Consider the following 14,387-nt stretch of genomic DNA (forward strand, 5'->3'; position numbering starts at 1 on the left):
TGCCCAGCCCAGCTCCCAATGCTTTTAAAAAAAGCCCCACTCACTTGGTGCTGCCCGGCAGGGTGTGATTCCCACTGCCCCCCCGCTGCATGGAGGGGCTGTCACAAACTCCTCGACCCCCCACCCTCTCCCAGCCCCCTCCATAGCTGCTCTGCCCACCCCAGCTCCAGCCCGTTAAGAAAAAAAAACTTGAAAAATACCCCGGGACTCACTGGCTCCTGCAGCAGCCTTGGGGCATCAAGGGGTTCGTGCAGAGCCTCCCACGTGGCATGGGGATCACCCCTTGCCAGGCAGGAACTGGTGAATAGGGGTTTTGGGGTTTTTTTTTTTTCCCTTAAAGGGCCAGAGCTGGGGCAGGCGGAGCAGCCATGGAGGCGGGGCCTGGGACCACAGGGAGGGTGGTCAGGAGGACTTGTGCAAACCCCCCATGAAGTGTGGAACAGTGGGGGGCAGCAAGGGTCACCCCCCCACACACAGCAGCACCCGGTGAGTTCAGGGTTTTGTTTTGTTTTTTCAAAGTGCCAGGAGCTAGGTTGGGCAAGGCAGCCATTGTGGGGCTGGGAGAGCAGGTGAGGGACAGGGTCTGTGCGATTCAGCTGAATTGATTCAGGATGGTGATTCAAATCACTAAATCGAATCACTGTCCCCCAAATCATCTGACTCCGAAGCGAATACTAGCTGCTTCGCACGGGCCTACCATGTAAATATGTTGACAGTGCTTGGTTTGTAATTTAACATCAAGCAATGTTTCCAAGCATAAACTTACATATAAATGACTGAAGACGTGAGGCCTAGAAGGTTCATTATTTTTTTAGAAGAATTTTGATAAGACATCACTACGGCAAACTGCTAAAGCTTCAGAAATCTTTCATCTAGAGGGAAAGCTCTACCAACTACAAAACTATGACCATTCCCATATAAGAGATCCTTTGTATATAGTAATAGAGATTTTCCTTATTGCAAATTCTAAAATTTCAAAGAGGAAACATCTATAAGCTAACATACTCAAAGAATGTACATTATTTGGTTGCACTGGAAAGTTTCCCTGTCTGCTGGTAGATTCCAAAAAGAAATAAAATAGCTTAATTCTGGAAGGAATAAATATAGATTGCTGCTAAAAGCTGGAATATTTTGAAACCAATACAATTATATATATTAACTCATGCTGTGGGCTTTCTACCTTTTTAAAAGGGTCAGAAACAACTTAGTGCCTAGTTACTGAACTATTATTAATACCCAATACAGGAGTGTCTAATGCTTAGTAACAGACACTGACACTGCTTAAGTTACTCTAAATGCTTAGGAACCTTTGAAAAATTCTAATTAGTGAATATTGAATTAAATTTCTTACATGCTCTATGATTAAACCACAACCTGTTTGGAATGGATATTATTTTTTTTTAATACATGGCAAAGCTATAATATACTTGTATACTTTTTTCTCAGTTGCTTCATGAGCTTTATAGTTCAGTTATGGTCAAACCCTCTCCCTTTCTTGCAAGCTCATAGAAAAATCAAGCCTTTTAGCTGATGGTTTTATTTGATAGGAATACTTAGTATTTCTCCTGCATTTAATGGATTGTCTGCAGAAAAAAATTGACCAGAATAGCTTCTGAAGAATAAGCTACTCCACAATACAGTATTCTGCAACTGACTAGAATTGCTTATTCTTCTACAGCTTTTTCATTCAATTTGCTTATGTAGAGAAGCCATATTTTTAAAGCACTTCACTCAAACGCTAATTGATCTTCACAGCAGCCCTTGTGCTATACAAGAGATATTAAGACAGTATGGGAAGAAAAAGCTTTTTTTCCTTCTTTTAAAGAAGTGGATAGGCAGATATACATTGTGTCAAATGAATGAAAAACAACTGAGCAAAAAAATATTGCAAGATACCATGATTTAGATACTATGACTTGCAGCACTTTGAGTTTAATTTTTGTATAAAGCTCTGTTTTTACAGAGAACAGCCTTCCTGGGTGTTTTATAAGCATAATTTGTAAGGATGGGTCACAAAACTTGAGAGAAAGCATTTATCTTTGATCTGGTAAAACCAGTACACTCAGAGGTGTAGCAGGGTAGCACTATGCCTTGGGCTATGGCCACACAATCAACGATGTTTGCTGCCCCACGGGCAATGGTGGTAGTGTGATTAACTACTGCTGTAGCAGCTGTTATTTTGGCACAATTCACACAAAAGCAGCACCCAGGGCTGCTCCCTCCCCTTCCCCTTTCTCAACCCCCCCCCACTAAGTTACATTGCTGAGTGCACTCTACAATGATTTCTGCAACTGTGATGCAGAACTCTAAAGGTTTTGCAGCTGCACAAGTTCAACTAGCCCTCTTAAAGCCATGTGATGATGTACTGCCTCTAAACTGGAAGTCAGCCAAAAGCCCCTGTGGCCAACAATAGCTGGCTAAGAAGACCCAGAATCCACCAGTACAAGCTCCCAAAAAGTAATGTGCACTGAAATGCCAAAAACAGTTTTGTCAAAACAGAGCTGTTGTATGGAAGTGATGAACCACTGCAAAGGCAAGTGAACTGTCTGATAAAAATCAATGCCTCTGCAATGTTTGCCTCGTTTAGTATATGGAAGCTCAATTTCTAATTAAACAATGCAGATTTTCTCTTTAAACCGAAAAGCAACAGGAATAATAATAATAGTAAGTCTCCAAATAGCTATTCTCTATTTATTTTCTAACAGCAACCCCAGACCAAGTTTATGGTACAGATACAAGCAAAAAGTATAAGAAAAAAATATTAAGCTCAGAAAGCACTATTAGAAAAATAGGCTTTACACAATAAATGAGTATGTGACAAACCTTTTGTGATCTTTAAAATCCAGTGAATGTCACAATTTCTGAAAACCTCTATTTTTATTAATTTACTTGATAATTAAACTGACTTAAGTTGTAAAACATAGGATACAGAAAGCCAATCGCCAATAACATTCTAGCATATTGCTGTAAGGGAAGGGAAGGTTTTAAAGCCTGAATTTAAAAATAAATTTCACCAGCAAAAGCCAAATATATTATAGAATCATAGAACTATAGAACTGGAAGGGACCTGTAAGATCAAGTCTGGTCTCCTGCCATAGGCAGGAAGTTACTGGGCTCAGACAAGCTTGAAAAGGTGCCTGTCAAGCCTCATCTTGAACACTTCCAAGGAGGGTGACTGCACCATCTCTGCTGGAAGTGTGTTTCAGATCCTGGTGACCCTTACAGAGAAAAAGTTTTTTCTTATTTCTAGCCTGAATTTACTTTCTATCAGCTTATGCCCATTAGTCCTCATCCTCCCTTCAGGTACCTTCTTGAACCTGCTCCTTCAGATCTTGATGCTCAACCCTGACATAATTGTAGGTGGCTATCAAATCACCTCTCAGCCTTATGCAAGTGAAACAGTTTAAATAAAGGCTTGTAGATTAAACCAAATCAGTAGTATGACTTGTTACCTTTCAAATCGGGGGGTTGAACTAGACGACCTCCTGAGGTCCCTTCCAGCCCTAATTTTCTATGATTCTCTATTAAATATGATCTCACAGTTAAAAGTTTGTCATCTTATTTTCAAACTTGAAAATAAGACACTTTTGTCTCTGCCCCCCCAATTAATGATAGACACTCATCAAGACACAATCATCTCTTGGGAAATAAACAGTCCAATATCAAGGCACTTGCTCACTTTGCCTCTAGCGATAATAAATACCTTCTATTGTGCTTTTCATCTTCAAAGCATTTTACAAAGCATAAAAATTTCACGTTAACCCCTCTGCAATTTCACATCAAGAAGCAATACAAGGCACACCATCTGATGGGCCTAGAGATTTAAAGCCATGATAATGTTAATAATATTGCAAAAAGAATGTCGTAAGACGACACTGATAGATAACTGGTGGATTGCATTTTTTATTAAGGAAATCAGAATAAGTCCTGACTCCAGTAACACGACACTGGGTTTATTTTAGAATATCTGTTCTTCTGAGCATCTGTGACTGCAAGTCCAAGAACTGTTATGAATTATGAATACTGCATAGATTTCCCTGACTGTGTAAATGATGCTGCCATCTTCTTATAGTCTACATCAACTTCTTTAAGAAAGCTGAGGAAGGGTACTTGGTATCCAAAACATATCACCCATAAGATTCTTGCTTCTCAAAAGTTTAGTCATACTATTTTTTTATTTACATTTAACAGAGAAAAGTTCCTCTCTCTCCATTTCACTTTTCTGAAGGTATGTTATTGCACTGTCTAACCATGAGACTTCTATAACTCTTAATATGTGCAGTTTTCATCTCCTTTTCAGTACAGAGGTATTAATGTAGAGTTGAAGCTAGGTTCCATACTGGTCCCATGCATACTACTACCTGAGAACCATTACCAGATCCCTCCATTTCTTATCAGCAACCTTAACTGGCAATTAGTCTGCACTCCAAAAAAATCTATTTAAAATTACCAACATAAATTCAAAAATGTACCTCAAAAGAAAAAAGTGGAAAAAGCACAAAAGAAATCCATTAAAAATGTAGCTTGTAAGGCTGAAGGGAAGTAATCAAGTGAATGAGAATCGGGCAAGACTAAATTTTCAAGAAAACATATTTCAAGGGAAGTAAACTTTCCCTTCTCCAAAACACTGAGAATCCTACATCAAGTGCTGCTTTCTCAAAGAGCAAGTAGCTCTAGGAATGTCTCTTAATCACACTCCTCATGCCAAGTGTCTAAATATTTAAGCATTACAATATTCAGCATCACCACCCCTATGGCTTTTTGTAGATCTGAAGATTAGTTTCATCTTGGTTGATAACTGCACCAAGCATTCTGTTCCTCACCCAACCATACAGCTGTTCTTCATACTGTGCCAACAGACAGTAACACTTTCAGTGTATTCAAGGTCTCCTAGCAGAATATGGTTCAACTGTGTACTACCAAGAGATGGATAATATGGAAAAAGCAGCAACAAATGGAAGTTTATTTTAAACAAAAATGGTAATAACCAGGGATTCTGCCTTTCTCCGATTTAAAAAAAATCCCCAATTTTCAGTTAAAAAAAATTATCCTAAATCCACATTTTTCTGTAATTTAAATGAAACATCATTAACATAGACAGATAGACAGACAGAGGTCTTTCATTTTAATCATGGAAAAAAGTGGATTTGGGGTTACTTTTTTTTTAAAAACTGAAAATTGGGCATTTTTTTAAATTAGAGAAAACCAGGATCCCTGGTAATAATAAACAATGCCAGATTTGTGCAGAAACAGGAAACTTTGAAGAAAGGTCGGCAGTGGTGTAGCTAGGAAATGTGAAAGGTGGTAGAAAGCCAGAAACAAATTTTCAGAAGCAAGTAGTGTGGTAAGCTCTGATTCTCCTCACCTTTGTTTTAAGTAGAAATGGGAGCACTTTTGTAGTCAGAATGATTTCTTCTTTAGGACGAGTGAAGAGCTGATCAGTGGATGCCAATGTAGAGAGAAGCAGGCCACTGACAAGTAAGGCTGCAGTCTCCCAAAAACCAACTTGATTCAGCAGTGAGGGAGTATCTTTGGCTTAATTAGGGAAATCAAGAAACCAGAGAAAGAAGGATTTCTAAAACTTAATACCAACAGCTTTCCTTACAGCCATTACAGTAACAAAATATTAACACACCCTTAGAGAACAAAGAAGGCTTCACTTGAAGACTAGACCCAGGAGCAACAATGACCAATCCAATAGACAGACAGTGCAGATTCAATAGCATAGATGTTGAGTTCACAGCAAGGGACTCTACTTAATAAATGAGCTGCTGTATTATGCACCAGCTTCACTTTCTTGCTTTAAAGTTGAAAAGGTATGGATGGCCATATCAAGTTTTGTCTTTGGGAAGCTCCCCCCCCCCCCATACTCATCACAGCCACAAATAGGGGTCGGGGAGGGGGGCGGGGAATGGGATGGGACCCAGAAGTATTCTTTGCCACAACTGCCCTTCTGATACCCGGGAACTGACTTGGGTTGAGCTAATAATGGAACAAGGATGAAAGCTATCATTCAAGTAGACTCAAGCTGACTACTGTCACCACACCAAGGATAACACAGTCTATGTCTCTTTACTGAGGATGCCCGGGAGATTATACAAATGCTGGTTAAAAAGGTGTGACAGAGTAGAATCCTACACACCCTGCAACAGTGTCCTCTGGGCTTCAAATACTTTATCACAGGGAAGTAATAAAGTAACTCAATAATGCCATGCATTCTAGCTGCATTCACACAACTGGCAGCAAAACCACTTTACAGTTTACACCTAGAAAAATTCAACTAATAAACTCATTTATGACATCAATCAGTCTTAATCATCGTACTATTTTAATATGCCTTAGCAATGGCAAAAGGTAGCCACGTAACCAGATGTCTTGACTCAGTTCAGTTTTAAATGGTCTATGTAAAACACTAGGACTTACAGTAGTTATAGTAAAAAATCCCAGGTACTTCCTTTCTCCACTAAACTGACTAAATTAGTTGACCATATTTGCTCATATTTAACAGAGTAGGCAATTCTGATTTTTTTTAAAAGGTGTTCTTGTGTTGCAGAATGGCCACCATCTTTTATCATTCTAATAATTACACGATCCCATCATCTACAGAGATTGTAAAATCCTCTAGGCTCCGATAGCAGCGAGGATGATTCAGCCACCCATATTAATTTATTTTGTATCAAGCTTAAGGTTGTTGACATCAAATAGAGTGGTTATATTTAGTAGTTTTTAAACAAGATGCTACAGTTTACATTATTTTGATATTTATTATCAGTAAAATATTTCACTGAAATATTTACCATAAATATTTACCTAAACTATTTTTACCACACAAAAATGAGTAATCTGAACTAACACTTTATGTTAACCCATACAACTGACTACTTAATAACAAAGCTGACTCATGGCAAGGACTGAGAACTAACTTTTCTTTAGGTAAAAGTCCCCACTTTTCTCCCCCAAATAAAACATTAAATGAAATAAGTTTCAGTACATGATTTAAATTGCTCCTTGGATGAATGATGAGCTTTAAAAAGTTATGTTTTTACTATGATCTCACACCTGGATCAGTGCTTTTTCTGTAACTCAATGGTTGTAAACAAAGGCTTTCATTTCTTTTGTTACCAGTAATGTGAATGGTCTATAAATCTGGGAGGTCAACAATTTGGCCGTTCAAACAGCTAAAGGATTGCAGTCAAACTTGGAAGGAACATTTTTCATATTTTTAAAATTCAGTGAGTCTGAATGGTAGAATAGCACTGACAAGTTCTCTCACACAAAAATAACTTTAAATATTTTTGTTTGGAGGGTTGCAATACCTTTAAAAGGTCTAAACTAGCCCTGCAGATGCATATAGAAGGGATTATTAAAACCAGTAGTATTGTCTGATGAATATGTTACAAATGTAGAATATGAGACCGTGACAATTTCAAAGATCTGCCTACACCATTTAAGAGTGGTATATTCTAACTTCAACTCTTAATAATGCATTAAATCAGACACACATCCCACACTCTGTTTGGAAGCACCCACATAGTAGACAACAAGCTGGAAACATTTTAAGGTTTCTGGCCTGGCAGAATGGTGAGCATGCACTGAGAGGATACAGAATCTGGAAGAATCTAGTTACTCCAGGTTGACTATAGAAAGGAAGGTTTAGAGCAACGGAAGTTCCCCATTCCCAGGTGGAAGAACAGAGATGAGGTTTTGGTAAGCACTTCAAAAAAGCAGTTTGGATTATCTGAATAGTCAAAAGAATTTCGGGGGTCGGGGGGGGGTTAAAGATGACATTATTTTGTGATAAAGGAGACTTTTTAGACTGTCGAACCAGCCAGCTCTGCTGGACATTTGAGTGCAGGCAGCAGACAAAAAGAATCCACAAGCTGAAAGGGAAGCCATCAATTGTAGGATACTTAACTTGAACAAATTAGTAGGGACCTACAGAAACCATAATTTTGTGGATGTTACAAAGTCTGGCCCACAAAATCCACAGGAAAAAAAAAATTACAGAAAATAAAATGCTAGTTCACCTTAGGGAGCCAGCAGTCCTCAGGGTGCTGTGCTAGCCCACCAGGGCAGGGAAAAGGGGAAGGGGAACTGCCTGCTCTAAGAGCTGCCGCCCCCACCCCTCATCACTGTCATATGGTCCTGTGCCTCTCTGATCACCAGTGAGGGGCAGGGCTGCGACAGCCCTCACAGCCAATCAGCAGCAAGGGGTGGGGCCATATGACATGCGGCCAATCAGCAGCCAGGGTCAGGACCACTGAAGCCCCTCGGCCCAAGGTGTTGGGGGGGCCCACTGCATATTGTCCGTGAAATGACTGCTGGGCCCTGTGTTCTGCCCATTAAATCGTCAGGCAGCCACCTCAAATTAGGTAGGTCCCTACAAATTAGAAAAGTGATTCTTGACCAGAGTGCCACAGGGCAGAGTGCCACAGCAACCCTGGGGTGCTATGAGATCCCTGTAAGGGTGCTGCGGGATGCTGCACAATATTAGCACTCTTAGGTGTGCAAACACCTTCAAATTACTCACAAAATAAACATAGAGAATTGGAATACATAATATCAAAAGCATTCTGACGTACCACTATGGTCTTTCCAATTCCTTTACAACAGAAGAATTCCTCTGTTATTTTCTCTTACTCAAAAAAAAAAAAAAAAGTGAAAGCCAAGTCAGGGAACTTGGAGCTAATAGCAATGTCTGCAGCTCAGGAAATATATTAATAAAGAGATCCAGGGTTGGAACTCTATCACAGTAGCCTAGTAAATGTTCAGGAATCTGATGGGGGACTCCAAAAGAAACGTCATTCCTCCCATCCTACAAGACATCTAATTTTTTCCTTTGGGTGGTAGGAAGGACAGTAAGGTAAGAATACAGTATTCTCTTGCATACAACACAACCAGGACACTCTTGAAGTAAAATGTGGTTCTTGCATTGCAATAACATTATTAGTTTGTTTCTGTTTGGAGTTTATAATACTGTATTTAAGATATTTCTTAGTAAATAAAAGAGCAGGTCTAATGCACTTGGTAAGAGAGCATAAATATGTTGATACCATTTTTGGGAAACAGTCTAAAGCAATTAATTCTCTGTTTTCTCTGGTTAAAAAAATCCCCAATTTCTAGATTTAAAAAGTAACCCAAAATCCACATTTTTCCATGATTAAAATGAAATACCACCAATATCTATATGTCTATACACCTATATATAGTGGTGTTTCATTTTAATCATGGAAAAATGTAGATTTTGAGTTGCTTTTTTTAATCTGAAAATTGGGGATTCTTTTTTATCAGAGAAAACCGGATCCCTGATGATTACTAATCCAAATGGTGAACAGATATGATATTACATGTGATTTTTTTAGATGACAGACTCTTTTAATCAAAGATAATAGCTGAGTAATATTGGAGCAGAGCCAGCCTTCTGCCAGATCTCTCCAAGTCTTTTCTCCCTCCCACCCCCAGCCTTAGACATTCTCAGTCTCTTTCAAGACTGCTTGTCTTGACTTTGAGACACTTTGACCTCAATTGGAAGTCAGCCCAATGGTTAATAATTAACAAATTTGTTTCAAATCATTAACAGCTGCAAAAATGCTACATTGTGGTAAAGCTTGAAAAAACCCTTAAAAACAAGAAATGTATTTTGCTTATAACTGTCTATTTTATTGATTCTGAAAACGTATTAACAAAAGTCTGCTTATTGTAATTTCTTTCTTCCATAAATCTTAAATCTTAACTGTTTTCATAAGTAAGTTGTCATCAAGTCACAAATTCAGGATTACAGTTATATTTCAGGTTCAAGCAGAAAAGGAAAATGACTAGTTTGAAAATCCTTTATTTAAAATACAAATATTTCCCAAGTAAAATCTATGTGCACTCCCATTTGGGGGGAATATAATATGCGTAGTATGGATTATTTTATCATACAACGTGTGTGTGTATGCGTGCACGTGTGTGCGTAGAAGCATAGAAACCAATCCCCAACTCAGGCTATAAGCAAGAGGATATTCACAAAGCAATAGATCCAGAGCAGAAACAATTGTGCAGTCTCACCCCTTTTCAGACTACAGTACACTGTGGGAGCATCAGCTAGCGACTTAAATATAAGTCCCCACAGAAGGTAAGAATTCCTCCCTTCAACACCCCCTCCCTTTCCCTCCAGCTCAGCAGGAGCTGTCTGCCACCCTCAATCTCCTGTCCCCCATTCACTTTGCCACTGTCCTAGCCTGACCAATGAGGCAGAAGGTGCTCTAGAGCTGCTCCAACTGGGCTGCAACAGGGAGCTAGGCTCAGCTTGGGACAGCAGCGGCAGCAGGCAGGCTCCCCTTCCCTGTCTGTTCCCTGCCATCTGGGAGCAGGCATGGGGTTGGGGAACCCACCTCTTGCTGCCACTTTCTTACCCTGAACCCAGCTTCCCACCTAGCCATTTCCTGAAGCTCTGTCTGGAGCAGCTGAAACAGCCCTCCCTACACCCAGAGGCATCACTACTGAGGGCAAGGTGGGAGGGAGCAAGGGGGTGGGACTAGGAAAGGCTGGTTGCAACCACTCCTGTGTAGCAGGTTCTGTACCCCAATCCCCTGTCAAATCATGGATCCACCTATGGATTCATGACTCATCTAAAACTACAAATAGGATTCTGGGAACATACTGTTTGGGAATGGTCAAGTCAAGTTGTCAGCAACGTCAGAAGGCCCTGGCCACTTCACAAACGTTACTAAAGCTAACAACTTTGTGCATAATCATCATCATCCTTATTATTATTATTTATATCATCATTTCAAACACAGCTTAAGATGGAACCCTGCTTTAATCACATTTCGGTCCAAATGTGTGGTAAACAAGCTTGAACCAACTTGTAGCATTCACAAGCTACAAGGTTAAAGTTGTTTGAAATGCAAGTCATTTGAATGTACTTCTGAGCTAGCAACAGAAATTACACATAAACCAGCATAAGTCATCAGAAACCAGTTCAAATCAGTAACAGAAGTTGAATGCACAAAACTCGCTTTCAAAATGGCCAAAACTGGTTTAAGTTAAACCTGGGTGGATGTAGTATCAGACTTAACTGATTTAGGTGAAAATCAGTTTATGGAACTCTCCCAGATCTGTTTCAGCTTCAAGTTAACGCACAGTCCCCCCAGCATCCCAGGATGCTTTGCACCTCCCATGTAAAACCCCCCTGGCAGGGGGTCACGTCTACTCTTGGCCCAAGCTGTCTGCTCTTTCTGAGCAGGGAGGCATGCTGTAGCACCCGCCCAGATTTTTGGTCTGGGACACTACAGGTATGTGACTCCATTTCCAGAATCAAAAGCGAATGTCTGTTCACTTGCATATCAGCTCAATCTACACAGCTTAGACTAACCTGTGAAGATTGAATCGATTCAGCCTCAGGCTTTTTGACTGTTTACTGTACTTAGCCCTGCAGTCTCAAATCTCAGTTCACCACATTTTGACTAACATATTTAGTGATATTTACTGATATATTTTACTGAACCAATTATATTGTTGGGATAAACGATAGACAGGCTGCCCGGAGAAAGGGCACTTTGTGGCTGAAAGCTTGTCTAACATCTTTCCTAACTGTAGTTGATCCAATCAAAAAATATCACTAAGAATGCCCTCAATTCTTGCAAAGTCCTTGGATCATCATAGCTACAACACTCCAAACCTACTAAAGATATGACTGTCACTGAGTGCTGTGTATTGAAGTACATCTTACTGCTTCCCACAAACAAGCTTACAGAATGAAAAGATTTTAAGGGTCACAAGTGCTCCATTGCATAAAAGACCCAAATTCCTCAGCATGCACACTCTTCAGTTCCCAAACAAGAAACCCTCTGTTCTGCAGCAATATTAGTTAGGCTAACCTGGAAATGCATTAAGAAAATCAGCAAGTCCTTTCTAAAGGTGTGATAACATCTTTAATGGAATCCCCAAGTAAATGGGAAAGTTACTATTAGAAACATGAATATTTAGGAACTCTGTACACATAGTTACTGTGACTCAGCTCCTTTCCAGCTCCCCCTTGCTCCCCCTGAAAGGGGAGCAGGCCCACTGCCTCCATTCGCCAAGACGATGGGTCAGACAACCATATGCAGGTATACAAGGCCTTGTGTGGTGGTGCCTTAAAATTCAGCCCAGTATGCTTTGCAGCCGAGAAAACACACAACTGTTTAGTGCTTGTGTTTCAGTGAATTGGACCTTTATAACCTACCTTTATAACCCTCCCTCTGCAGCCCAGTTCACACCTTCTACCACTATTTATTCTGCACTTTGGCCATAAAGAGGCTCTGCCAAGTACCAGATCTGCCTCTGGTTGCCACACACCCCTTCTAGCCCACATCTTCATAGGTAGGCAAAACCATCTCTCCCAGCTTGTGAGAACAAAAGTCCCAATTTCCAGCTCCCCATCTTACGAAGCATAGGGCAAAGGCCACATCCAAGTCACAGAACACCACTGTCACAGCCATTGCTAATGCCTCCACAGTCTGGATCTGGCCTGGGGTCTAAGACGAGTTTTACACCTTCAGATCAGAGAACCCATTTCTACCCAGGCACAGATCTGCCTAGCATATCCAAATATAAGCTTACAAAAATCACAAAAAGTTAAAACAGTTTCTCACATAGTAATTCAGTATGTTAAAACCCAGACTACTAGAAAACAATGAGAAAAAAGATGTTTGAAGGGTATATTATTCTGTCTTTTCAAAACCAGATTCTAAAATGCTAACTTGTATCATCCTCATTTCTGGATTGTGCCACTGCTCTCATTTAGGTTCCTTATAATCACAAATGTATGTCAGCAACTGGCAAAAAAGCAAATTCTTTTTAACCTTTTTTTAAATTTGTGTTTTAATAATTAAACCCCCATCCCCCCGCCACAAATGGCTTTACTATGCCAGAATCTCTGCATGTTCTTAAATGAAAAAATGAAAACAAGTCATCTTTATTGCTGCTAGATCACCTGCCACAGGGTTCAGGAAGAGAAGTAATATAAACCAGTGAACTATCACACTGAATTATTTAATCTAGTAACATTAACATGTTCATTTACACAAATGTCACTTACAGAACTGGATGAACAATGAGCTCCGGACTATATGACTTTATTACGGTTGCTGCATCTTTGGTACAAAATACGTGGGATAAATCTGCACCCTACGAAAGAAATTTGCAAACAGAATTATCAATTTATATCTGAATACTCTGAACATTTTTTCTAATAGCTATTCATTGGCCACCAGAATTCTTATTGCTTGTTAACAAAAGCAAACCTGGCAACTTTTCCATTCTGACACAAATCTCTCAATTCTGCTGAATACCAGGTTAAGCAACTGCTTTATTTCTAACTTTCACAGTACATAACAAACTTTAAAGAAATACTTGCTTACTAACAGAATAATAGGAAAACAAGACTCAGAAAACTTAAGGCTACATATTGAAACCCTTATTCAAGTATATAAATTTAAGATTTAAAGAAAATTAAACCAACAACAAAAAACAGAGCAAACTAAGAAATGGGCTACAGCACAGATGAAAATTAACACTGTAATCCATTTCTGCAGACTAGTTGATTCAGGAAGTCTTTTCTCAGTTCCTTCTTTTTTGACTTAATGGATTAAATTTGTAATGCGTAAATGTAATTTCATTTACTCCAGTTCAATTATACCCATGAGCAGCAGAGCAGAATTTAGTCCTAAGTTTCTTTCATTACTGCTACTACTACAACAACTCCCCTCCTCATCAAATCAGATCTGTGCATGTTTATAAATGTCCAAAAAGTATCTGATTACCATATCTACTTTACATGCTGTAAACATTGCAAGCTGAAATAATATAAATGTCTGAAGAGAATATCCAACTAATGGCTACTCTGATTTATAAATAATATTTCATGTTTTCCAAGCAAATATCTAAAGGCTTGATACTGCTTTTTTTTTAAATTCTGGTATACTGTTATACCCATACAGAGTCCCATTGACTACAAGTTCTATTTGGACACAGCAGTCTACCCACTAGTAACAAACAGCAGGACTGGGGTCTTAATGTCTTATGAAGGATGTATGCACTTATACTTCCAAAGAGTAGCTCAGCTGAAGATTTCTGTCACCTCCAGATTAAACAAAGAACTTACTGAAAATATAATGCATTTTGAATATAATGTTTAAAAATGTTATTTCTAGGAATAGGAACAAGAGCATAGCAGAAAGGCAACTGTTTAAAAAAAGGGGTTTGAAAAGTAGCAGTTCTAGTAACATTAAACTCTCACTCAGAGTAAATGCCACTTAATTTATATAGATCTATGTAAAGGGCCTATGTATGAAGGTAGGAGAATACATACCACTTTGAGAGCTGTAATTGCAGCAAAATACGGTGCTCCTGTGTACCTA

General features: G+C 39.3%; 1 protein-coding gene across 3 annotated transcripts in view; it reads right to left on the reverse strand.

Moving 5' to 3' along the window:
• Nucleotides 1–14,387, reverse strand: part of NAXD (NAD(P)HX dehydratase) — a 65,605-nt gene that overhangs the window by 42,936 nt on the left and 8,282 nt on the right. For all 3 annotated transcript variants that reach the window (XR_016438508.1, XM_090022288.1, XM_090022274.1), the window contains 2 exons: nucleotides 14,339–14,384; nucleotides 13,067–13,155 (listed from right to left, as the gene is read on the reverse strand). Coding sequence is in view for 2 of the 3 variants with exons in the window: in XM_090022288.1 (XP_089878414.1) it covers nucleotides 13,067–13,155; nucleotides 14,339–14,384 (135 nt within the window). In the remaining variant the exon portion in view is untranslated. The remainder of the gene's footprint in view (nucleotides 1–13,066; nucleotides 13,156–14,338; nucleotides 14,385–14,387) is intronic.

Source organism: Crocodylus siamensis, chromosome 1, assembly GCF_052110815.1.
Source record: "Crocodylus siamensis isolate JL-2025a chromosome 1, ASM5211081v1, whole genome shotgun sequence".
Classification (NCBI taxonomy): domain Eukaryota; kingdom Metazoa; phylum Chordata; order Crocodylia; family Crocodylidae; genus Crocodylus; species Crocodylus siamensis.